The sequence below is a fragment of the Aythya marila genome, assembly GCF_965140915.1.
Source record: "Aythya marila genome assembly, chromosome: 25".
Classification (NCBI taxonomy): domain Eukaryota; kingdom Metazoa; phylum Chordata; class Aves; order Anseriformes; family Anatidae; genus Aythya; species Aythya marila.
In genome coordinates this window covers 705,824-730,983 of record NC_139066.1, presented here as the reverse complement: position 1 = coordinate 730,983, position 25,160 = coordinate 705,824, and the positions used below count along the sequence as shown (strand labels likewise).

The 25,160-nt window shown below is 53.7% G+C and overlaps 1 protein-coding gene across 1 annotated transcript in view; it reads right to left on the bottom strand.

Moving 5' to 3' along the window:
* SCN4A (sodium voltage-gated channel alpha subunit 4) overlaps positions 1-25,160 on the bottom strand; it is a 46,546-nt gene that overhangs the window by 3,174 nt on the left and 18,212 nt on the right. Inside the window, exons 7-25 of the mRNA XM_082778873.1 lie at positions 24,473-24,769; positions 22,285-22,348; positions 21,763-21,904; positions 20,647-20,859; positions 18,529-18,684; positions 18,119-18,242; positions 17,321-17,559; positions 15,522-15,695; positions 14,869-15,225; positions 11,615-12,055; positions 7,314-7,443; positions 6,890-7,044; positions 5,791-5,964; positions 5,141-5,263; positions 4,622-4,900; positions 3,222-3,275; positions 1,871-2,012; positions 1,236-1,333; positions 265-535 (exon numbers count right to left, since the gene is read on the bottom strand). Coding sequence (XP_082634999.1) covers positions 265-535; positions 1,236-1,333; positions 1,871-2,012; positions 3,222-3,275; positions 4,622-4,900; positions 5,141-5,263; positions 5,791-5,964; positions 6,890-7,044; positions 7,314-7,443; positions 11,615-12,055; positions 14,869-15,225; positions 15,522-15,695; positions 17,321-17,559; positions 18,119-18,242; positions 18,529-18,684; positions 20,647-20,859; positions 21,763-21,904; positions 22,285-22,348; positions 24,473-24,769 — 3,633 coding nt within the window. The remainder of the gene's footprint in view (positions 1-264; positions 536-1,235; positions 1,334-1,870; positions 2,013-3,221; positions 3,276-4,621; positions 4,901-5,140; positions 5,264-5,790; positions 5,965-6,889; positions 7,045-7,313; positions 7,444-11,614; positions 12,056-14,868; positions 15,226-15,521; positions 15,696-17,320; positions 17,560-18,118; positions 18,243-18,528; positions 18,685-20,646; positions 20,860-21,762; positions 21,905-22,284; positions 22,349-24,472; positions 24,770-25,160) is intronic.

The following is a 25,160-nucleotide window of genomic DNA, read 5'->3' as shown; positions in this document are numbered from 1 at the left end:
GAGCCAAAGATTAAATGCTGCTGCTCTGTTTCTGCAGTGCAGCCATGAAACATTGAGATGGAGGGTGCAGGACACATCTCCTGCTCCTCACCCTGTCTTGGTAGCACAGGGTGGCCTCACATCCTTCTTGTCCCAGGTCCCTTCACCCTGCTCAAAGGGTGGGCACAGGGGGTTGGCTGGTGATAGCTGTGATTGGACAGACAATTTCTACTCTCTGTTACCTGGTGGGAGACCTGAGGAACTGGTAGAGCCTCCAGGGCTTACCTGCAATGGAGAGGATGACCACCACAAAGTCAAATATGTTCCAGCCGATAGTGAAGTAGTAGTAGCGCAAGGCAAACATTTTTAGCACACATTCTCCAGTGAAGATGACAATGAAGACCAGGTTGATTTTGTAGAGGATGTCTGTTTTGAGCTCGCTTTGATCATCTGTTTCGACCATCATGGTCACCATGTTAAGACAAATCAGGATCATGATGGTTATGTCAAACACTTGCTTGGTAACAAAGTCAAACACCATCCCTTGAAACTTGTTCTGCCGTGGGGGCCATGTGGGTAACGATGGAGGACCAGAGGTGAGGTGGGAACACAGAACAGACCCACAGAAAACAAAGACACAACAGAAAGAGAAGAAGGAACCATATTTAACAGTGTGCAGGAAATCTCAGGGTCACAGCCCCTATGTGGGCCTCAGCCCAAGCTGCGGGAGGAAAACACCCAGCACCTCGTGGGATGAGGCCAGGCTGGTGACACTGTGGGTGAGATGTGGGCACAGGGCTGTTGTTTTCCAAGTATACCCATTGCTCATGCATCAGGGCAAAAAGGAACACACGGGAAAAGACCTCACTTGAGCTGGGCCATCAAGAAGAATCCCTAGTCACAACTGTGTATGTATTGGCTGGACCAGTTTCCCTTCTATGAGCATTGAGGTTTCCCCTACTCTAACCTATCTGTGAGAGAGGAACTAGGAGAAAAACCTGATGCCTATGAAAGGGATCCCCCTCTTGCCCTTGCCAGCATACCTAGGGCTGAAGAACAGACCCAGGCAGGAGGTGAACCTCTCCTGAAGCCCCAGCCCTTACAAAGATCCCATCTGAGGAGATAAAGGGGGAACCAGGATTTGGCTTTTTGTGCTGGCAAATACTCTTTCCCAGACCTTTCTTGTTCACTTGGGACAGTCAGTGGCTTGAGGCACTCCCTCCCCACTGTGCTCCAAGGAGCTTAACTCAACGTACCGAGGGCCTGGGGATGGGCTTCTGGGGTTTCTTGGAGCCGAGCTTCTTCATGGCATTATAGTATTTCTTCTGCTCTTCCGTCATGAAGATGTCTTTGCCTCCAAAGTATAAAGAGAATCGCCACCATTAGCCTTGGGGACTCACATCTTCCCACCAAACACCCTTGACCATGCCCTGTTCCTTCCCACCATGCATCCCCAGCTGGGCTTTGCTCACTGTGCTGAGTCAGTGAACTCTCCCCTTGCTGACAGCACCTATGGGTGCTAAACCCAGCTCTGTGGTTTCCTCCTGCTGCGGCAAGATGACAGCACTGGGGAAGCACCTGATGCAGCAAGCAGGGCACCCCGTGCCCTATTAGAGCTCACCCTAGATCCGTGTTCCCAGATCCTGTGATCTCAGAACTTGCTTGGTGCGAGCAGCACGTGCTGCATTACGCACTCTCTGCCCCCGCATTTGTCCCATGTTATTCACTTCAAAACAGCTCAGAAGTTTTCATTTTCAGAAGTTCAGTCTTTCCCCAACACATGGAAAAACGATGAGTAAAAAGTCATGGTGGGAAAAGGAAAGATGTTGCACCCCTCTGTCCTGGACCAGGGCTCCAGGAGGCAGAGATGGCTGCAGGACCCAGAAAATACTTATCTTTTTCTTCTGCTGGTTGAAATTGTCAATGATGACACCGATGAAGAGGTTCAGGGTAAAAAAGGCACCAAAGATGATGAAGATGACGAAGTAGATGTACATGTAGAGGTTGATCTCGTACGATGGCTGTTCTTCAATCTGGCCAGCAGAGATGGGAAATAAGAGATGAATACATGACACTAACTCTCGCCCAAAAGCATGTCCCCAAGCCCCTGGTCCAGGGGCCACCATATCTTGACAGAGAATGGTGTGGCTGCTGCAAAGCCTTTGGCAGATGTTGGCTGGGTTGTGTGGTCCCCAAGGGAGCAGGCGCCAGCTGGGCTGAGGACAAGGACATCCTGAACCCTGTGCTGGGGAATAGGAAGGCTGCATGGGGGCAGGGCTGATATCAATGAGCAAATTGGGCTTCTTCCCAACAGTCAGCTTTCCAAGGGCTGAAATACAGCTGAAAGGGGAAAGGAAAGGTGGTTTAATTCACACCACACCAGCACCCAGGGGAGGGTTTTCCTGAGGAGGGTTTTCCAACACTCCTCATCTCAATAGGTGTCATTTAATTCTTCTAATATTTGAGCCGAGATGTCCCTAGGTGACACAGCTGACTTCCTCCATTTCAAGGCAAGCTCCTGGCAGAGGAGAGCACATTTTCTCCCATATCAGCTTTATGGCTGGGTGCTTGGCAGCTGCAGCCGGGACGAGCAGAGAGGCTGTTTCTGAAGCTAAAAAAAGGCAGTGAAAACAATGTGCTTGGGGTGTGGGTGTGCAGGGCTGGCCCTCAATGGGGCATGGGTGAATGCTGTGCTCCCTTAGAGAAAGGCAGGAAATCCCTCCCACCGTATCAGCCCATGGCCATGCTCGGGGGTGGTGCAGGGACACATCTGGGGATGGATCACAGCACAAACATGAAACTCTTTGAAACATCTTTTTTTTTTTTGGATACATGTATATATATCACTGTCTCCAGGATGGGATAAGTTCTTTGAGCTGGAGGAGCACATGGAGGACGTCACACAGAGCTGTAGGTGCAGTGTGGAAATTTCGGACCACAAAGCTGAAGCTGGGCTCAGCCCCAGCTGCAGGGTGGGCTGGGAGCCCAGTGCAGGGACCGGGGTGCAGCTGGGATGGCGGCTGGGATGCAGGTGACAATGACACGGGTGGCAGAAAGCTCTGGAGGGACACAACTGACCGCCCTCTCTGAAGCTGCAGACCTTGGCAGGGGGACTTTTTGGGGGGGTTCTCCACTCTTTGGCCCATGACCCAGCTGAAGCCCTGGCCAGCTGGGTAGAATCAGCCCTATGGGATGGGTGACACTTGGTGCTGGCAGCGAGAAGTCCTTGTTTATCCCCTTACCTCACGTGAGTCCACAGCAGCATACATGATGTCCATCCAGCCTTTGAAGGTTGCCTGCAGGGACAGAGAGAGGAGCGGGCTCATCAGGAGGCAGCTGGGGCTATGAGGAGTGCAGAAGGCACTGTGCACACACTTGGGGCTTAGGCTGGGGTATGGCTCCATGCATGGAGCTGCCGCTGCACCACAGGATGCTCCTCAGGGAGAATGGCAGAAGGACCACGTGCTGTGTCCACAAGAAACACGCACCCATACAGAAGTACTGAGGTTGACACAGGTGTGTGCACACCTATGGGCATATAAGCTCCATTCTGTGGCTGAGGTTACCAATGACTTCCTAAAGCACCACTTCAAAAGAGGCTGGGAAAAAGCAGCTGTGGACTCTTTTCTCCCTAAAACAATGAATTGCCCCAATTTTCCTGGCTGCTTCTTTCCTTCTCCCTGGACTGGCGCCACCTCCATAACTCCTGCCTTCTGTCTTGCTGCCGCTGATGGCTGGTGGACCCCCATCCTGGTGAGGTGAAGGTACACTGTGTATTTACAGGCTTTTTCTGCTGATTTGCTAAGCAAACAGCTTGAACATCTTGTTTCCTGAATCTGATGGAACAACAAACCTTGAAGAGGAAGCTAAATTTATAGGTGGTTAATCAGTTTGGGTTATGCTTTGGTTCTGCAACCACCAGTTCCCCTGGATCCAGTGGGAGTAACCCTAGTCCACCCAATAACAGAGCCCACACCTATATTTTTATTAAAATTGTGGTGAGCAGTTCCTCTTCTGCTTGCCTTGCTCAGCTGCAGTGGGTTCAGTGGAAGCACGGCTACATTCGTCCACTGCCCTGCAGCCAACACACACATGCTCTTTTTCCAATTGTCATCTTCCTCATGCAAAACTCTTGCAGCCTGTGACTGTAACAGACCTAACTGTAGCAAGGGGAACATATCCCTGCCAGAAATCTGTTAGGCTGCAAAATTGGATTGGAGTCTGGAGTTTAGGGAGCCTGAGAGATAGATTGGGCAGATGGAAGGCTTTGTTGGCTCCAACTCCCCTGCATTATGGCATATTCCTTTTCCAAATAATGATGCTTTAAAACTCTCTTGCCTCCTTGCTCCTGCATCCCCTGCTGTGGACGACTTTCTGCAACTCCAGGCTTGGTGCTATACTCATTCATCCACAACAGTTCCCCGGTGACAATTACCTTTTCCCCTCCTGTCTTCTATCTTCTCCCTTTCCTCCTTGACTCTGCAGGTTTTTGGGGTTAAATACCAACTCTGGAACTAAGCAGCAGCTGAGAAACCCATCCTGGGCATCAGGGGAGCACCTCATTTTAACCCTGATGCTACACACGCCGCCCTGCTAAGCCAACATGCTGCTTGGAGGGAAAGCAGTTGCTTTCTGTACGTACCACCTGCAGCAAGGACAGGTATCCCAAGCCCACGTTGTCGAAGTTGACCTTGACATTGACCCATCTGACCTCGTTGGTGTGGAGGAGAGCCATGCAGTCACTCTTATTGTTCACCACACTGATTTCAAAGAGCTCCCCCGAGGTGGTGTTTACGCATCGGTAGTACTTCCCCGCAAAGAGGTTCACCCCCATGATGCTGAATATCAGCCAGAAGATGAGGCAGACCAGCAGAACGTTCATGATGGAGGGGATGGCACCCAGCAAGGCATTCACCACCACCTGCATGGAGAGAAACAACCATGGAGGCCCTGGCCAGGGAACCTCTGTGTCCCAGCCTTATCCTCCCCAGCACTGAGCAGGCTCAGGCTCGGCCAAGGGTATTTAGCATTGACCCCACCAATCTGGAGACCTTTGGAAATCGTCTGGGATGGGTTCCCAATGTTGGTGACCAGCCAGGGCCCAGCTCTGCTGACTGGTGCTGCATCATGCAGCCGTGTTGGAGCTTGAAGAGGCACCTACCCGCATCCCTTCAAATCTGGACAGGGCGCGCAGTGGTCTCAGGGCCCTCAGTGTCCGCAGGGACTTGATGGCTCCCAGCTCGGAGTATCCCAGCCAGTTTGCTGTCAGGCTGACAATAGAAACCTGGAAGGAGCAGCCCAGGGAGTTAGCAGTGCCTCAGATGGAAACAGCGGGGAGGAACTGAATCCCATCTGTGTACCCCTGCCCTTCTCTGCCTCCCCAGCACATCCCTCAGGCCAGTGTCATCATGTTGTCTCGGGACACAGGGACTGGCACTGAGTCCCCAGGTCTCTGGTGACCAGGCCACCCCAAGGAGGTCCATGCCTCTTGGGTGGAGGTGGTCGGGGACACAGAAATGGCCTGCTGTGTCACAGAGCTTTCAGGGGACCCTACGCCCCTTCACATCTCTGCTGGGTTCTAGTAGAGCTCTGTGAGCTTGTGCTTGGTGCGTGCATAAAAGGTTTGAAAGGGTTTCTGTAACCGGGAAAAGGAGTGGCAATTAAAAACAATGATCTAAGTCCTCATTCCACAGCCACCTCTTTGTCCTTTAAAATGCAACCACGGCTTGGTTTGACACAGCTGGCCACAAGCCCGTAGCGCTCCCAAACCCCCTGGCTGAGTGCGATCCTGCAGGTGCTCGTTGCACTTACATCGACGATGAGGAAATCCAGCCAGCACCATGCGTTGGTGAAGTAAACCTTGAAGCCGTAGGCCACCCACTTGAGCAACATCTCGATGACAAAGACGTAGGAGAAGACCTTGTCGGCGTACTCCAGGATGGTGCGTATCACCCGTCGCTGTTCAATGTAGATGTCCTCAAAAGCCTGGAAGAGGTGCGGAGCTATGTGACAGTTGTTCTTCCACTAGACCCGCTGCCCAGCTCTGTGCAACCATGGCCACAGTGCATCATCCCTACTTTCCTGGGGCAGCCCAAAGAGTTGAGAGCCTCACCACAGGTGGCATTTACAGACCAACATGGGGTCTAACTCTTGTTTGCAGGTTCTTGGTGGCTAAGTGGAGCAGGGTTTGTCCTGGAGCAAAGCTGTGCTGAAGCAAATGTCCAGCTGCACCTAATTCCCGTCAGTCTCCATGTGAATCAAAAGCCAGGACACCTACACACGCCTTTGGGAACCCAGGTAGTTTTGGAAATTCTCTTAGGAGTTTGGGTTTCTCATGTGTCCACGTGGCATGTAAAGTGTGAGCAGAGGGGCATGGTGACCAGGTGCTGCACAGCTGCTTCAGCACAACTTTCGATTCCCACACAGCTACAGCCTCAGCCGGCCCCAGACTGCACTTCAAAGTGTGGTGCGGACACGTGAAGTGTGCCTGAAGGCACGTCCAGTCCCTCTGCTCGCCTTCCCTCTCCTTACCCCCAGCCCTGCAGAGGGATTGGTCTCCCCATCAGCTCCGTGCATTTACAGGGGCAGCTGAGCTATGCCTAGCCCAAACACTCAGGGAGGACCTAAAGGCCGATGTACAGCTTTTTAGTGGGGTCGATGCAAATGGAGACCCAGGTGCTGGGAAAGCACACCCGTCAGCAGCTGAAAGTGCTGAACAGTGAAAAATTATCATCAATTATCCATAAAGCATCTCCTGCCAGCCAGAAATGGAGGCAGCAAAGTGACGAGCCATCTACATCAAGCTAAGCTGAAGGTGCAGATGGTTCGCAGCCGAGATTAAGGGTGGGAGGAGAAGCATCGGGGAGTTGCTGCAGAGCAAAGATGGGGTGAACAGTGGGGTGGGACCTACCAGTGCCCCACTGCTGAGGAGGATCATGAAGACAATGAAGGTCTCGAACCAGTCGTGCTCAACGATGCGGAAGCAGGTTTTCCGGATGTTCCACCAGACCTTCCCTCTCTCGCTGGTGATGTCCACGTAGAGGCAGGGAAACCTCTTCACACAGGCTGGGAATGGGGACAGAGAGCCTGGGTTGCCTCTCCACCAGCGAGAAGTTTTTTGTGCTTTTACTGATGCTTTAACCCTTCCCAGGTGGAGGCTGGGGAAGGATCCTGCTGGGCATGGGGACGCCCACCCACAAGGGCAGGAGAATTTGAAGCTTGGTCTGAGCTAGGCGAGCCCTAGGGCTGTAACACTGCAAGCACTGGTTTGCAACAGCCTCTCCACATCCACCACCCCCTCTCCACGGGGTGCCTGGCTCTTCTTGATCCCTCACCTTCGGTGAAGCACTCCTCAGGCTCATTGCTGTCCTCAGCCTCTTCTGCCACTGCCTCCTCCTCCGGTGGCGGTGGCTTGTAATCCACAGTGCTGCACAGGGACGAGGCATTGTCGCTGGAGAGGGGGTTCTGTAAAGAGGAGGATTTGGGCTGGGCAGTGGCACCCATGGGCTGCCTCCAGCCCCTCCAGAAGCCCGGCAGGAGCAGGGGCTGCTCCACAGGAGGTGTGTTGGGAACAGACTTGGTAGGCATGGGGGATGCCCCAGTAGGGTGCCCTCCTCCCATGGGGACAGACCCCATGTGGGACCACAAAAACACTTTCCCAATGGGACAAGCAGATGTGCTGAATCCTGGGGCATAGAAACAACCACACAGACACCGCGTGGCATTTTGTTGGCCGTTGGATTTTTTTGGGGAGGGGGCACCACACTGTCAGTGCAGACCTCAGCCCTTTTCCTGCTGGGGGCAAAACATGCTGCGGCTCCCGGTGTGATGAGCAGCAACCAGAGCTCCCTGCCCCCAGAAGCAGGTGACGGCTCCTCCAAGCGTGTCCCCGGCCGCAGGGACAGGCACTGTCACAGCCGCCGCCTGCACCGGCCATGCGGAGAGAGCTAGTTCTTGCTACCACAAGTGATTAATCCCCTTTGACTCATTTTCTACAACTTTCGTCTTCATCACGGAGATGTTTCTAAAGCTTTCCAAGTTCCTGGAGCAGGCTCTGCACCCCCAGCACATTTTTGGCTGATTCCCCAAAGTGTGAGCCCCCAGCTTTTGTGAGCCCTTTGCAGTAGATTTAAACCCAACACAAAGAGAAAGGAACTATCTGACATCGGGCTTTTATGGGAATAGGATAGATTTATCCTCCTGAGTGCTGGTGTGGTGCCAGGAATCAGTGAGGGAGCCTGCCCAAGGGCTTGGGAGCCTTTTGTGGGGGCCTTTGCTCGGTGGCTGCTCCAAAGTCCCTTTCCTACGAAAACAGCCCAGAGCGGGGCTGTGGGATCAGCCAGAGCTGAGAGCCTTGGAGCATCTGTGACGCGTGAGCTTGCACGAGCTTCACTTTCATTTAGGTTCAGAGGAGTCAGAAGCCCCCTGTGCCCAGCCACCCTCGCATCACAGCCACGTCCCATCCCCTTGTGCCACCGTCTCAGGCAGCTTTCACCGCCTGCTCCCTGCGCCCCGACCCAGGGGCTCTGCCAGGCGCCCCGGTCCCAGCGGGTCCGTGGAAGCCCGGCTGGCCATCACGGCACGTCTCTCGCGTCCTGCTGGTGTGGCTCATGCCGGAGGGCTCGTAGGCTGAGGTTCACCCAAGTTCAAAGCCTGCATACCAAATAGCTCCCGCCTGCTCCATCCCGCCACACCACTCGGCTTGGCTGCCTTCCCAGACACCACTCAGCACGGCCCGGAGGGGCTGATAATGAGAGAAAACCTTGGCAAACCCCTGGAAATTTTTTACTTTTTGTTTTTCAGAGGAAACTTTGTGCAGCACGTGCAGGAGGAGCAGATTTCCAGACCTGTCCTTCCTGGGAGCAACCAGAACACAGAAGACCTTGGATGGGGATGGCACAGGGAGGAATGCAAGATGGTATTGGCTTGTGTGGAAGGAGATGATCCTTCCCTGAGGTTGCTCGTGCTTTCAGTAGCACATAAAGGAGCTGCTCCCTTCTCCACCAAGCCAGGGCACACACCCAGATGATACTGGGGTAATCTGAAGCACTGTCGTTGCCAGCAGACCCAGGGGCAATGGTCACAGCTCTAGGAGCAGGCATTGCTTCGGGGAACCCTTGCAGTTGGGGCACTGCGTGCTGGGGACATGCATGGCACTGCCTCGAGGAGCAGCACAGAGCAGCAGCAGTGGCACCAGGTGGCATCTGGTGGCTCTGCGGGAGCAGAGGGCAGCTCCCTGCTGGGGCTGGGGGAGCAGAGGAGTGGCAGGGGGATTAGGAGGCCTAGGCAGGGAGCCAGGCAAGTTGTGACCCCAGGGAAGGACAGATGGAAACCATCTGCCTCCAGGGCAGACCTTGCAAGGGCATGAGGTGGGGCGGCACCAGCCCAGCAGCTCCGGAGGCTGGGGAAAGGTGCCCAAGAGGTGCCCCGCAGGCTCCTGTAACCCAGCAGCTCCGGGACCTCTGGTGCCTGGGGCAGGTCCTGTGGCAGGGACTGGGATGCCCGTGCTGCTCCCACTGCGTGGTCCCCAAACCCATCCGTTCTGACAGCCCCACTACGTTCCTGGATCAGGGCTATTTCTGTCCCACGCCCTGTACAACACCTCCAGCCCAGCATGGTGTTTCACCAGCATCCATAGCTTTCCCCATCCTTTTCCTGCACACAAGTGCTGCACACCCTGCGACCCCGCTAATTTGCGGTATTTGAGGATCCTCCTGCTCTGGCACCACAGCCCAGACCATCCCACCAGACGTCCCCCTACCCAGAAGCATGGTGCTTCGAGGCAAAAAGCACCCAGGGAGAGCCCTGAGGTGCAGCATGGACTCTGCACAGCCCTAGCACATCGTCACTGCTGTCCCTGTCCCCTCACTGCAGACAATAAATCAGCTCAAAGAGGCGGGAGCACCCGAGGAGAGCAGCTGCCATCGCCTTGCTGCAGCTACTTCACCCTGAAAAATATCTTTGTCTCGTAGAGGAGCTGCTGTTGAAGGGAGAGCACATTTATCAGTATTTTCTGAGCACTCCCAGCTTGTCATAGTCACCAGCAGCCATGTCCCCAGCACGAGGTGGTGTGTCGGGCTTTGGCTCCATCTGGAGCTGATCAATGGCATGTGAACACAGTGAGCTTGCAGCCTTTTCCCTGAGGCCCAGAGCTCCTATCCCAGAGCTAATTAGCGCCTGATTTCTAATTACTAGGCAGTCATTTCTGGTGCTGCCTGCTAGCCTGCGTCCCCTCCTGCCTGTTGGGGCAGAGGCTGCAATGTTCGTGCATCCCCCTGGCTTGCACCCTGGCCACTGTTTGACTGAATTTCACCAAAACCAGCACAGCTGATGGGATGAGCTGGTATTTGGTGGCTGCAGGTGGTGGTTTGTCCCCTGCACACAGTGAGCAGCCCGGGGTGGCTCTCAGAACATCAGCCCTGGGATGCTGGAGCTGTGCTGGGACCCCTCTGGTAGCCACACACAGGGGCTTTTCTACAGCTTCTGGGTCACACATCATGGTGATGAGGAACTGAGGTCCCTGGGGACCCCATGGGCCAGACTGGAAGCATCTCCCTGCTATTGTCAGGCTGGTGTTAACAGCATCACCTCTGTACAATGTGGCCTCATTTCTAGTGTGCTATAGCATGGCCTGTGTGTACTGCGGGGGGGAGGGAGGGCACTTGTGCTACTAGATTGGACTTATAATAGGAAAAATGCGGGGAGAAACACCAGTTTTCAGGCCTCCTGCTACCAACATTAATGGGAATGACAAGAATGACAACAGCAGCTCCCTTGCCCAAGGAGCTCTGGCAGGTTTGTCCCTTCTGAGCACATCAGAGCAGAACAAATTCAACAGCTCACAGCCAGCCACGGCCCTTCCTGCCGCCTTTCCCCTGCAGCCCCCCCCCCAGCTGAAAACACCACCTTCTTCCCAGCTGACAACAAATAGCCAGGATTTGCCTCTTCATACAAAGCCCCCTCCCTTCCTGGGTCGATAAGGTTGCTCCTCTCCACCACGGCATCTTCACTGCCCTGAATTTCCCCACGTTTTTGGCGCAACCTCATGGCAAGCAGCGATTTCCCCTAAGAACACCATTAGTGTGCCTGCTGTTGTTTTCCTAAATTTCTTGTCTCAACTCCCTCTCACCCCCCCAGAGCAGCAAGGTGACTGGCATCCCGCAAGCCCTGACAGCCCTCGCTGTGCCTCGATGTCAGCTTTCAATGCAAAATGCATTGCTTCATGTTCACTTGTGCTAAGCTTTGTCTGGTTTTGTACCCTCCCTGATGATGTTTTCAGAAGCATTAGCAGTGGATCCAATGTTAGTGCCATCAGCAGATTTCCTGGCATCAAATTCCTCTTGAACATCTTTAACCCCAAACCGAGTGCTTTGACATTTGCACCCATCCCATGGGGTGCAGGAGGTCCCCCTGGTGTTTGCAACAACCCCATATCCTGACTCAAACCAGCCCAAACCTCTGCTTGGACCCCCCCATCTCATGCTGGGAATTGGAGAGCTTGTTTTTGCTGAAACACTCCAGGTTTGGTCTATGCCATACCAGATGTCATGTTGTGGAAAAGTGAAAAGTAACCCAAAATGGCACCACTCTGTGGACAGCACAAGGTCAGTTTTGGGGCTGGAGCCCTGCCACCCACCTTTCTCACTGTGGCATCCTCGGTGTCTGACTGGGTGCTCGTCTCCTCCTCGTAGAGGTCGGACTCCTCCGAGGCAATGGGAACCTGCACCGTCAGGTTGGGGTTGTTAATGAAATTCATGTGGTCCAGTTCGTCCATGAACAAATACTCTTTCCCAGTGACTCCGTCCATGTACTCCGACTTGGGCTCCTGGCCAGTGTCCACGTGGTTCAGCGCAGAATTGTCCCCCTTGCTGGGCTCCTGCTCTTCCTCTGGGGCCACCTTCTTCCCCTTCCACAGCCTGCGGAGCAGCATGAGGACAGAGCTCTTTACAAAGTCGATCCCCCTGGTGATTCTGCCAATAGCAATCTGCAAGTTGTTCATCTCGCCATCATCATCTGATGCTGCCAGGCTATCGGCACTGAAGGAACTCAGCAGCAAAGCTAAGAACAGGTTCAGGACCTGGAGGGGACAAAAGCAAACACCAGTGATGACATCCGTCCCTGTAGACTGGAGCAGCAGAGACCAGCGATGGCCACAGAGAAGCCGCCTCCACTGAGCTTCTTGCTGGGATGCTCTCCCTCTGTTGCCCACCTCTGGGGACTGTGGAGATGCTGACCCCATCTCCTGGAGAACACAGGCATGGCCCATCTCCTGCTTGCTCCTCCCTGGGCTGCAGTGACCCCTCTGATCCATTTGCAAGCACGTCCTGTGCCTGTCACTGCTTTCGCTCTTCCCAAACGACCTCCATGTGGGTCTCCCAGGGTGTCCCTCCATCCACTCGTCTCTTCTCTGGTCACCACATGGGACCCAAGCCCATGGTGCCCACCACCAGCTGGGAAGCAGCTCAGCTCTACTCCTCTCTCCAGGGAGAAACCTCCTGCTTGTTGCCCTCCAACTGCAATTTTTTCTCTGCTTTTTGCTAGTCCAGTAGCTTGGATGCCCAGTAAGCTGCTGAGGGCCTCCAGCACCCCGAAGCCACATCCATCACCTCATCCCTTTCTATCAGCTCCCCACGGGGAGCAGCATTTCATCACCTCCCAGAAGCAATAGCAACACATGATCTCTCACCAAACCTGGGCTCCCTCCTGCTTTCCCCAGCTCTCTCCCACCACACCATGCCTGAAACGTGCTTGGACCCCAGGGCACCTCTGTGCTGATGGCATGGGCTGGCTCGCGGTGTGCCAGGCACCCAGAGCAGCACATGAGGATGGAGCAGGATGGGCTCTCTGCAGGGCCTGGGCGCATCGGCAGGACCCAGAAACACGCTTGCTGTGCAGAGCAGCCGCAGGGCCAAGCCCACAGCTGTCAGTGTTTGTGCCTTTTTGTGCCAGCAGCGTATCTGAGAAGGGAATTAGCTGCTATTCAAGGTCACTGCTGTTTTCACATGGCTCATACCATATGACTTAAACCGCATCTTTAAATAAATCCCCAGTATCCCATCAGTTTAATACTCATGTTAGGTACCAATTACAGCTAATAGTTTCTGTTGGCTCTGCCTTTTTGGACAGGAGTCTGTTACCTTGTCACCTGACGGACTTCCTCCCTTTTCCCTTAATAACTCGAAAGGAAATGCTCTAAGTGTCATTAACAGCAAAGGACGAGTGGCTGCTGCCTTATTGCTCCGGAGGGGAAAGGGGGGAAGAAACATCCCCCCCCTGCAGCCGGGATGCTGGAGAGGCTTCATGGGACAGGCTCCAGCACTTGGAAATACCTGAGACATGGCCAGGAGAGCCTGGCAGAGAGGGGGGAGCTCTGTGGGTGGCTGTGGGTTGTGCTTCTCCAGCTCGCTTTAAATGAAACCCGTGCTGCAGCCCAGAGCGGAGCTGCAAAGCTTGCCCTAAAGCTGAGGTGCGAGCTCAGGGATGACTACACCTTCCCAGTCCCATGTCTCCTCCAGGAGAGCCTCCTGGAAGGGTGCATGGGCTGTCCTGCTCCCAAATCTGCCTCCAGAATGGGAAAGGTCTCCAGGACATCCTTGGGGAGGGTCTTCAGGGAGCCTGGCTGGGATTCCCATTTTCTGCACCCCTTGTAAACTGCCCTGGAGATGCTCCTGCTGATCACGGGTGATTTTCAGCCTTGTTCAGCATTGCAACACAAATAAATGGGGTCCCCTGAGGAAGGCATGGCCATTCCCTGCTGCAGGGCCACGTGCTGCATCTACCTGGCATCACTCAGCCTAGACCCCAGCACAACCCATGCTGTTGCAGGGGCCAGCTCCAAGCCCCAAACACACTGCATGAGCCAGGGAAGCAACACAACACCCAAATCCTTTCTGTCCTCAAAAGTGGGACGCTCCATGCTGCCCTACCCTGATCCAAGCCACGGAGGAGGAGGGGGGTGGTCTGGATTTTCCCTGGAGTTGCTTTCACCCATCCAGGGCCAGAGCAGCCATGCACCGTGTGCAGGGAGGCGTCAGCAGCTCCCCGGGCAGATAGTTTTTCAAAGCAAATTCCAAAGGGCTTACACAATCCCGGCAAGTAATAGGAGCGATTCGGCAAGCCGCCGCGCTTCCCTCCCCTGCCTTGCTCCTTAAGAAGGGAGCGCGGGGCCCACACAGCCTGCAAAACAAGCTTCAAAGCCGCCAGCAAGTGGGTTACCAAGTTTAGAAAGGATTTGATGCTCGCCTGGAACTTGCAGGCAGTGAGCAGCGGTGAGCAGCTCAGGTTAGCGGGGGGCACATGGGGCCCACTGGGATCTGGGAGAAGGAGTTGTGTGCTGCAGGGGGGTCATGAGCCCCTGGGATACCACCTGGAGCACAGCAATACTGACGACCTGCTCCCAAAAGTGGCATGGAGCAAAGGGTCAGCCCTGGGGTGAGCTGGTAGCATGTGTTTATTGTTCTGCCTCTGTCCCTTGTCACCAGAGCATGGGAAGTGGGGGTGGAAACCCCAAAGACGTGTGTGGAAAAGAAAATGCAGCTTGAAGATGAGCCCTCTCAGGTCCCTGAGTTGTTCTCATATCTGCCTAAAGCCTGTCATAAAGTTTTCTGTGCCTCGGTTTCCCCTTCTGCTCCTGATCTGGTTTCAGCAGAAGGCCCTTATGGTAGAGATTGTGTCCTACTCTGCTTTGGTAAGACCTGAGCACACAGCACAGCCCCACCAGCTATACGGGAGGGAGGTCAGGCCCTTGGCCTCTGCTCCTGTACAGCTCCAACAAGACCAGACCTTCCTGGGCAGCCCTATAGAAGAGCTGAGCTGGATGGCATCATCCAGAGCACGAGGGATGGAGGTGGGGACCTGTGGCCGAGGGCCTCCCCCACCTCTGGTACTCACCACAAGGTTCCCGATGACCATGACCATCATGAAGACAATGAGGCACATGGTCTGGCCGGCCACCTCCATGCAGTCCCACATGGTCTCGATCCACTCCCCACAGAGGATGCGGAAGACGATGAGGAAGGAGTGGAAGAAGTCATGCATGTGCCAGCGGGGCAGTGTGCAGTCCAGGGAGATCTTGCACACGCACTCCATGTAGCTCTTCCCGAAGAGCTGCATCCCCACCACGGCGAAGATGAAGACGATGATGGCCAACACCAGGGTGAGATTCCCCAGAGCACCCACTGAGTTGCCAATGATCTTGATCAGCATGTTGAGGGTGGGCCAGGACTTGGCGAGTTTGAAAACCCTCAGCTGTGAGGAGCAAGGAGACAGGGTGGTGAGTTGCCTGGGGCTTTCATTGCCACAGGTGTCAGCAAGGCCGAGAGGCTGGGACCAGACCTCCACATAGAAGTTTTGTTAAGGCAGGAGGGATTAAACAGCCAACAGCTTTGCAAAGAGCACAGGCTACTGTGTTCCTTGATATTTGTATTGCCTTTAACCTGGGATGGGTTGGTGGCCACCACAAAGGACCTTGAACAAACCATTCTCCACCCTGGTGCTGCCTGCATCCCAAACCCCCTGGCACTGCTCAGCCCCATGGCACGTACCAAGCGGAAGGAGCGGAGCACGGAGAGCCCCTGCACGTTGGCCAGACCCAGCTCCACCAAGCTCAGGGTGACGATGATGCTGTCAAATATATTCCAGCCCTGCTGGAAATACTCATAGGGGTCCAACGCAATGAGCTTCAGGACCATTTCTGCTGTGAAGATTCCTGTAAAGACCTGTGGGGAACATCACACTGTCAGTTTGCTCAAAAGCCAGAGCGCCAAGCTTCTGTATGGAGTGGGTAGCACTTCATTTTGGAGCTATTTTTCATCCCTTTGAGTCCAGCCTCCATTGGGAACCATCTCCCAGCTGCTGCCCAGTGTGACTTGTGAGGAGCATGGGGAATGCTGGTGGCTGGGTCTGGAAAGACTTGGCCAAGGCATGTGCTGGCGGGTCGAAATTAAAAATAAGACGTTCCATTGGTAAAGGGACCCAGTACAAACACTGGCTGAATCACAGGAATTCCCAGCACCAGGAGCCGTGATGATACTGGGATGTCTTGGTGCTCCCCTGGGCCCCATGAAAGATGACACAACTTTTACACATTGCTTTTCCTGGGGCTACAACAGCCCCGTGCATTATCACATTACTCCAGAGCAGGATCAGCAATGTGACAATTAACATCCTCGATGTAATTGCATGACATAGAATGCATAGAGGGTACCCAGTGACAAATTTTGCCCTGGATGTGCATTGTAGATTGGAAGGGGAGGCTGCAGGAAGGCTTCTGCATCAGCACCCCAGAGGTTGCTCCCTGACACATTGAAGGAGAGCTGCTCCTCCTGCTGCAGGCGACACCTGGATTCCCCAGCAAAGCCCCACGGTTGCGCTGGCTCTCCTACTGGCTCTACACACAGACAGAAACCAGTGATGGCCCCAAGGAGAAGCTGGAGCTGTTTTTTGCAGCGTGACCATGCTGCTTCAAGCAACAGCCAATTAATCCCCTTGTATTTCCTGAATGAAACCAGAGACAAAGCAGCTATGTGCTGAGCGTCATCCTGCCTGCTTGGGGCTCGGGCCCCGGCATGTGTCACCCGCGTGCTTGTGCACGGAGAGGTCCCGGCAGGTGCTGGAGCAGGGCAAGGTGGCAGGAGAGAAGATGAAGTCCTCCCTCCCCTCTCTCCCAGCCCTTGGCTGAACTTCCCAGAGCAACCAGGGGCCTCCTGGGCCTGTCCCCCCAGCAGCTTGCATCCAGCTGAAAACCCTTTACCCTGAGCTCCAGGGAGGAGCAGCCACAGCTTGGTGTTAAATGTGCCCATGAAATCAGAACAGCCCAGATTTGCAGTGATTTCACTGGGAAGTCTTAATCGTTATTATTATATATTTTTAATGCTGGTAGCACCACTACCTTCTGCTCAGCAGGGACCTTTCCCTCCCAGCACGAGTGAGCCACCCAGCACCATGAAGCCACTGCGGCTCAGGCCAGGGCTGGCGGCAGCTTCTGCCTGACCTGGGCTGAGATATAGGAGCTGGCCCTACAGAACAGCCCTGGAAAGCCACATCCACATTGGGATCAACCAGGTGAGATGGGCACCTGCCCAGGAGCTGCAGCAGGAGAGCAGGGGATGATGGAGCCCCACTACCACATCACCTCTGCTGCTGCCCCTTAATCTGAAAAGTCCTGGAGCCCATCCCATCCCAGGGATGCTGTGACCAGACCTCCCGAGTATCTTCTCAGCAGCTGGGAAGGGCTTCCAGCACGCTGTTCTGGTGAGATGAGGGGAGTGGTGAGGATCATCCCACCAGGCTTTGGCTGCTATGGCTCTAAACAGGGAAGGACGGGGCACCAGGTGCTGCCTACCAGGTTCCCCACAGTCAGCACGTTCTCAAACTCCTCCGTCATGGGGTAGTGCTCCATGGCCATGAAGAGCGTGTTGAGCACGATGCAGATGGTGATGCCCAGGTCCACAAAGGGGTCCATCACCACCAGCTTGACAAACTCCTTCAGCTTCAGCCATGGAAGGCAGCAGTCCCAGATCAGGAACGTGTGAGCAAATTTGTACCACCAAGGTGGGCACTTCTGGTGAGCCTCCTCCAGCTCTGAGGGCAGGAAGGAAAAACTGAAATCAGCCTGGGCTTCTCCTGCCCTCCCCATGGTGGGCCAAGTGTGAACCCACCAGAAGAGACCTCTGCTGAGGTTCTGGATCCAGCCCTAGGCAACCTACAGGATGCATTTGTGGGCTGAGTGAAGGTGCCTGGGCACACTGGCTCTCCAGGAGGGCAGGGCTCAGGCTCCTGGTACTGCTGAGCCTGTGGCACTTTTTGCTAAAATTAAGATAGGAGCTCTTGGGAAACTGCTCAACAGTTCTTGATTTACTCCAAAGACTGCTGTAATCAACTGCAATCCCATTCTTTTGCATGAGAAATTGTATGATTTCCTCTGGGCAGCACCCTTGTGAAATGGGATGAAGTACCTTGCTTGAACACCACTGCTGTATATCAACCCCACATGGAGACCCTGGGCCCAGAGCTGCCCCTTGCATGGGGCTGGAGATGTGTGACAGCCCCTGGCACACGCTGAGCACTCCCTGCCCACCCACCCACCCTGGTCGGGCTCAAACAGCTGGTGCACGGAGTCTGCACCTGGGTGAGGACGTACCTTCCATGGCGTTGGAGATGACGCTGATGGCACTCCCCACTCTCTTCTCAAGGCCTGGACCATCTTGGTTGCCCACAGTGAGGTGGTTGTAGTCTGATTTCTCCGTCTCATTGCCTGGGTTGAACTAGAAGAGGAGGCCACAGGGGATGACTATGTTTTTAATGCACTTAAAGATTGAGAAGATGAAAAAAAAAAAAAAAAAAAAAAAAAAAAAGGGCGTGGGGGCATGGTCTAGACAGACCTTGGGGTGCAATGTGGGAGCTGCAGTTTGGCTGCAGAACGGCTGCTAGGACCCACTATAAAGTGGGCACTTGTAAGAGAGCTTTGGGGTTGCGTTGGGGCATGACACCCAGCACTGCAGCAGCAGTGCTGCACTCTGTGGGGTGAGAAGGCTGGGACGGAGCACGTACTTCAATCACCGTGGCGGACCGCTCCAGCACCACCTTGGGGACCACTCGCCCGTTGCAGTCCTTCGCCTTGTCCTGGTCACTGTTCAGGTCTGAGTCGCTCTTCTTCTCGGCCGTGCTGCTGTGCAGGGAGCCGCTGCTGGATCGCCTGTCCTGCAACTGCAGCCACCCACATCTCCATCACCCACACATCCACCAGCTTCCCAAAACCTCTGTGGGGCATGACACTACGGAGGGGGATGAATTGAGTCCTAAAACTCCTGAGCAAGGACTTTGTGACCCCAAAGTCTGCTGCTGCAAGATCTGGGCAAAGATGAACTCACTGACAAGCTCACATCCTAACAAGCAGTGATGAGGAATGGCAACAGTTCAGCAGCACGTGCCTGATGTTGCCAGCCTTTCCTTCTCAATGCATACCCCACCACGCTAAGCCAGGGTGAATAATTCATAAGGATGAAACTATGCAAAACCTCTAATTTCTGTCTTGCGGGAAATTTTAATCTTTGAAATGTGCTTTCATCTCAAATGGAAAGAGAAGCAAACTCTTCTGGGGTCTTGGTGAAATGGGATGTCCAAGACTTTTGGACTTGCACTGAAATTGTGAATGATTGGGTCAGAATTTCAAAACTGTTTTTCCAGAAGTTGGTTTACAATTTTTTCATTTGCACATTCTGTTGTTTCATTCTGTTTTCTCTGACAGTGATATTAATATTTGAAGTTTGCAATGCCCACTGGTAGCACTAAGCATGTCATGGCAGAGCAGGAACCTCTCTCGCTCCCTGTGGCTGCAATACATTGCGATTTCCATGCTTGGTCACTGGATGTTAATGGATCCAAGTACCCATTTCTCATAGGTACTTTGTCCTCCCTCTCAGTCAGTTCCCTCCTTCTTCTCCTTTATTCTAGGTGACAATCAATGAGAATCATCCCTTAATAAAGCCTTCAGGCAACTCGCTGCTTGATGTGTCCAGGGAACTAGCCAGGGCACCAGCTTCACACCTGGCCCTGGAGTCCCCATCCCTGGGGCAGGGCTTGCTCAGCCCCATCCTGTGAACAGCAGCAGCCTGATAAGAGCAAGCCACTTCCTTGGAGGATGCTGTGGCTCAGCACAGATAAGCAAAGAGAGAGAGAGAGGCTCTAGAGAGAGGAAAACACTGCTTTGTATCTCTCTCTACATGTGAGGAAGCTGTCTTTTGCCCAGACTGATTATTAGATTTACAGACATGTCTCCTGCTGATGTATGCCAAAATGATGACTAGAGATAAAAGATGTCTGGGCAGCAGTATCAAACATCAGAGAAACTCTTGCTCACATTTTTGTAGGTGTATTGTGCTGAAAAGAGAAACCCATGGACCAGAAAGGGGCTAAGATAACACCCAGAACTGCAATGGAGCAAACGGATGGACACCAGGCACCTCTAGAGACCACCTGATAATACCACCTGAAATGAATACCAGTGCATACCCTGCTGTAGATGTGCACACGTTGGGGCACAGCTGCAAGGCTGGACCCCCAAAACTGTCTCTCTGCTCCTGTAAGGACACCAGAACCTCTGTGAGCAAGATTCAGGGTCTCTTGGGTCTTCTCTTCTGTTTCCAGTGTTGGTCAAAATTATCAAACTTTGCTGCAACTGCCCTATCTCTCTTGAGTGGTTCTTTCATGCCCTGATTGTAACCTACCCCTGCAGGCTCTCTGCTAGGTTTCCTGCTCTTGATGTGCTGCAGAAGTACCTATTATTAGCTCTGGTGTCCTTCCTGCCTCGTTTCTCACCTCTTCCTTTCAAGCTGTGCTGGACCTGTGCTGCACCTCTCTGCTGCCTCCCAGTGCTCCTTTTGTTGGTCTGTGGATATGGGAATTTAATATTTTCAGCCTTTTATTCCCACCACCTTCTCTCCCCGCACCCCTCCCCCTTTCCCCCCCCCCCTGAGAATATGTCAACTTTTGGATTCAGCTGGTGACCCCAGAATAGGTACTCAGTTCTCACCTTTGCTTGGTAGGGAGCAAGAGGGGCTTATTCTTAGATTTTACGGAAATAGGAATATGACCACACTTGTCACTGCCTCTCCTTTTCTCCCTTTATTCCTAAGGTCCCTCATCGTGGCCTCAATGCTTTCCACCAACCTGCTTCTCTTGCTCCTCCTGGTGCTTCTTCAGCTGCTCCATGAGCTGCTGAAATTCCTCCTCCTTCTGCTGCGCCTCCAGCATTGTGGCGTCGTTTTGTTCCGCATAGGCCATGGCCACCACCGCCAGGATGAGGTTGATTAGGTAGAAGGAACCCAGGAATATAACCACCACGAAGAAGATCATGTATGTTTTCCCTGCTGCACGCAGGGTCTGTGGGAAGGGGAGGAACAGGCTGCCACACCTCCTCAGCATGGTTTCTGTTTGGTAGTAATGAATGAGAATCCTTGCTCTGGGCACCCTCCCATTCACGGTAGTGATGTAAGATTTTGCTCCCATTTTCCCTGAGGGCTGCTCACTGCCCAGCTGACCTTCCTACAGTCTACAGCACTGGGTTAGGATTCGTGTGGAAAGGCTGGAGGTCTCGCCAAAGCCATCCACACTGCCCTGTGCCCATCGGTAGCCCGGGGCAGGTGTGCATAGAGATGGGGATGACATTCACAGACCTGCACCCTGGGACAGGGGCTGATGTCCCAGAGCCCGACTGCTCAGGTCTCATTCCTGGGACAAGTTCTTCTCTAATTCTGCATCCGGGTGCCATCGCCTCCAGAGGACACAGGCACTGGCTTGCCCTTCTTATCTAATCAGTCCTGGAGCTGGGGCTGCATCCATTTGGCCAGGAGAATTTCATGGTGTCTGCAGCTTCTACCTATAGGATACCTCAGTCCAGGGGACAACCAACCTAAGAGAGAGGGTAAGACAACTATCTCAAGCTGGAGATGTACCAGATACTCCTGTAAATCCCTGATTTCCCTGATATGCTGACAGCACCCCTGAAGCATAGTTGGGCTTTGAGAGCATCCTGCACCACTGAGGGTGGGGAGCTGGACAAGACTCCTCATTAGTGCTGATCCTCATTAGTTCCCTGAACTAACGATCCCATAAATAGCCAACCAAGTGACTTTTTACCTGTCCTAGGCCAGGGGCAGCACTGAAGTGATAGTATTTGCATGGAAGGTATAAATATACAAAATAAATAAATGAAATAAAAGTTGAGACCAGTGCCCAGAGGGATGGGTGACTGAAGCCATGTGCCGGGGTCCCACAAGCACCTACCAGCTGGAAGAGGTTCTCCCAGAAGTCCTGCGTCATGAGGCGGAACAGCGCCAGGAAAGCCCAGCTGAAGGTGTCGTAGCTGGTGTAGCCATAGTTGGGGTTCCTCCCTGCCTTCATGCACTCGTATCCCTCAGGGCACTTCCTGCCAAAGGTCAGCCGGCATCAGGCCCTGCCACAGCCCCATGTGCACCCTCAGCCTGCAGAGCGTTTTGGGTTCCAAGGGACCCTTAAAGACCGTCTAGATGTCTGCCACGGGCCATTTTTCCCTGCATCATGTTGATCAAAGCCCCACTGACCCAACATTGAACACTTGCAGTGACAGGGCATACACTGCTTTTCTGGGCAGCCTGTTCCAACAAGCTGATTGTTCCAGCCTGCAGGTGGGAACATGCCATGTTTTCTGCATCAGAAACATGCTCACAAGGGTGCTGTTGACATGCCCAGACTGTTCAGTGGTCCTGCAGGCTGCCTTGAACCCCCCCCCAGGGAGCCAGAGGGGCCAGCAGCATGAGCTGCACTCACCCAGCATCGCTGCTGTTCCCGCAGAGCAGGGCATCGAGCGCTCCCTCCAGAAAGTAGAAATTTGCTTCGCAGATAGGGAAAGAGCAGGACACAGGAAAACAAACAAACAAACAAAAAACAACAACAACAAGAAACACAAACATTGACTTTCAAGTTCTTGGCAGCTCCTCACTGTCAGGGAAACCATCCCAGCTCCCAGCACTGGGCTCTGGGCTGTCTCCTGCCTGCTGACTTTGCTATCTGTGCTGCACTACTTGGCGCCAGCTCAGACCTCACAGCATTGTTTCACCTGCCCAGCTGGATGGCTCCAAGCCCACAAAGAGCTCTGGAAAACAGCCAAGTGGCAGGGCCAGGCCTCGTGGGAAGGTGGACTAGCAGATGGTCAAAGGGACGATACCAGCACAGGTGTTCACAGGGATGGATGAAAGCACTGGGAGGTGACAGGGCTCAGATGAGTGAACACTGGTACCTCTGCAGACCGTTTGCCTGGGATCCAAAAAGCCTGGGGAAATGGCCCATTGCCATTTCCCCATCCTGCTGCTCCCATCCCAACAAGCCCCTCCCTGGTGGAAAACCCCACCTGTTCACAGCCATGAGACCAGAACTCCCTAAAGCTCATCCCTCAAGTTCAGGCACAGACCCACAACCACAGCAGCTGCCAAGACGTGCTACCACCAGTCACCTGCCCCCAGGGACACAGAGATGAGCCCCTCGAGACACCCACCCATGGCCTCAAGCACCACCTAGCACAGCAACAGGGACCTATACTGGGATTTCTGGAGCTTCCTAGGAGCACCCATGGCCGTGCGTGCCTTCTTGCAACCTGGCTTTTATTTAACCTCTGTGGAAAGTGTTGTCCCATTCATGAAGCTCCAGGCAACGTGTTTTTGGCTTGGTCCCAGGAGCTGCTAACCTGAAGGCAGAGCTGCAGGGTGCTGTTGCTATTTGCACTGCGCTCATTAGATTCTATATATTGAATTTGCACTCCTGCATAGAAGCCTTCCTGTAATTAATGCCAGAGCTACTTCCACAGCTGGTCAAAACAGCTCAGCTGTGTCGTAACCCAACCTTCTGCTGAGCTTGGAGTGCCCAAAATGGGATGTGAAACCTCTCTGTTAGAGACCATCCCCAAGGCACAGATTGCTCTAGGCAAGTCTGCTTTCACTCTGTAACCCACGTGAATTTTTCCAAGTGTTTTCCAACACAGTATTGCTTTTGGATGCTTTTTTTTTTTTTTTTTTTTTTTTTTTGGGGGGGGGGGGGGGTACTGGGTCTGGCAAGTGCTCAGTTTGGTTGTACAATGTGAGGTTTGGTCAGAAGTTCAAAGTCAGAGCCTTTGTTTGGGACTGGGCTTTCCCCAGGGTCTGGGAGCCAGAAGGAGTTGGGAGGAAAAAAAAAAGAAATAAAGCCACGATTAGTCAAAAGTCCATTCCATAGGAAAACAACAACTAAAGGCAAATGAAAACCTTTCTGATAGGTTTTCCAAGATCTTTACATTTTCATGGAGTGTTTTATAAAAAACAAGAGAAACTCATAACACTTTTTGGGCCAAACTCATCTCTAAGAAGTGGTAGTAATGTAGCAAACATGAAGACCTGTCCAAGGACCTGTGCTTGATCCCACCTCTCCTCCTTTCTCTCCTGTTGGCTGTCACGGTGTTGCACATCGTGCTAGCCAGAGGCAGAGTACTTGGGGAAGGACCCTGCTCTGAAGCAATAGTGAAAATGGGAAATGTCATTCCTGCATCCCTCTGGTTGTCCACCCCAAGTCCCATCTCCTCATGGAGGGTTGCATCCCCTTGCTGTGATCAGACGGAGCCGTCATCCCTCAGAGCGCACCCTGATGAGGAAGAGTGAGACCTTGCTATCACAGGGCAGAGATGGAGATGCCGTTTTGTCCAGTTGCCTCCCTAGCCTGCAACATTTCTGGAAGAGTCTGGCATGCCAAGGGGACTGCATTTTCCCTGACAAGGAGGATTTAAGCCCATCTGTCCATTCTCTGAGTATGCACATCCATCATCTCAACCACCATCCATATCTCCTTGTAAAACCCAAACCCTGTTGAAGCACCTCAGCAGGAAGACCCATCAGAACAAACTGTCTTGGTCGGACATGGAGGAAGAGAGGGGTAAACCAAGGAGCGAGGAGTGTGATGTGCTCGATGGAGAAGGAGAGCAGCAAGCATTTACCTTCATCGTTGATGTAGGCCTCAAAATCAAACGTGCTGTTGCTGGTGAAGTTGCTGTCAATACTGTCGGTGAAGTTGCTGTACAGCGTTGCATTGGCCAATGTGTCGTTGTCCAGCCCGAAGTCCCCCAGCAAGGTGTCATTGAGGGGGGGCCACCGCACACACTTGTGCCGGAGGTTTCCCATGAAGAGCTGGAGGCCAATGAGGGCAAAGACACTCAGGCAGAAGACAGTGAGGATCATGACATCCGAGAGTTTCTTCACTGACTGGATGAGCGCCCCAACGATCGTCTTCAGCCCTAGGAGGGAGGCGTTGCTGCTGAGCTAATTGCTGGTTTGCGGCTGGTGGAGATCACGCTATGGTGCTCCCCAGAGGGGCTGGATCTGGTGGGGATACGCAGTATCACCAGTTTCACCCCATGGACCCAGACCCACTGCCCTGCCCCACACTGCATCCTGGCTACCCCTCTGTCCCCACACATGGCTGGGCAGCATCGACCCTTCCCCAGATTTGTCCCTGTGGGAGGGGGGCGGCCAGGCCTCCCTGCACTAGCTTTGATCTCAGCATCACAACTCAAAGCCCATCCCATTTGGCTGTACACTTTTCCCAAATGCCTCAATCCTGCCATTTTTGCCCCAAACCACCAGGACAGATCACTTTGCTGTGGCACACGGGGAAGCAGTTCGCCA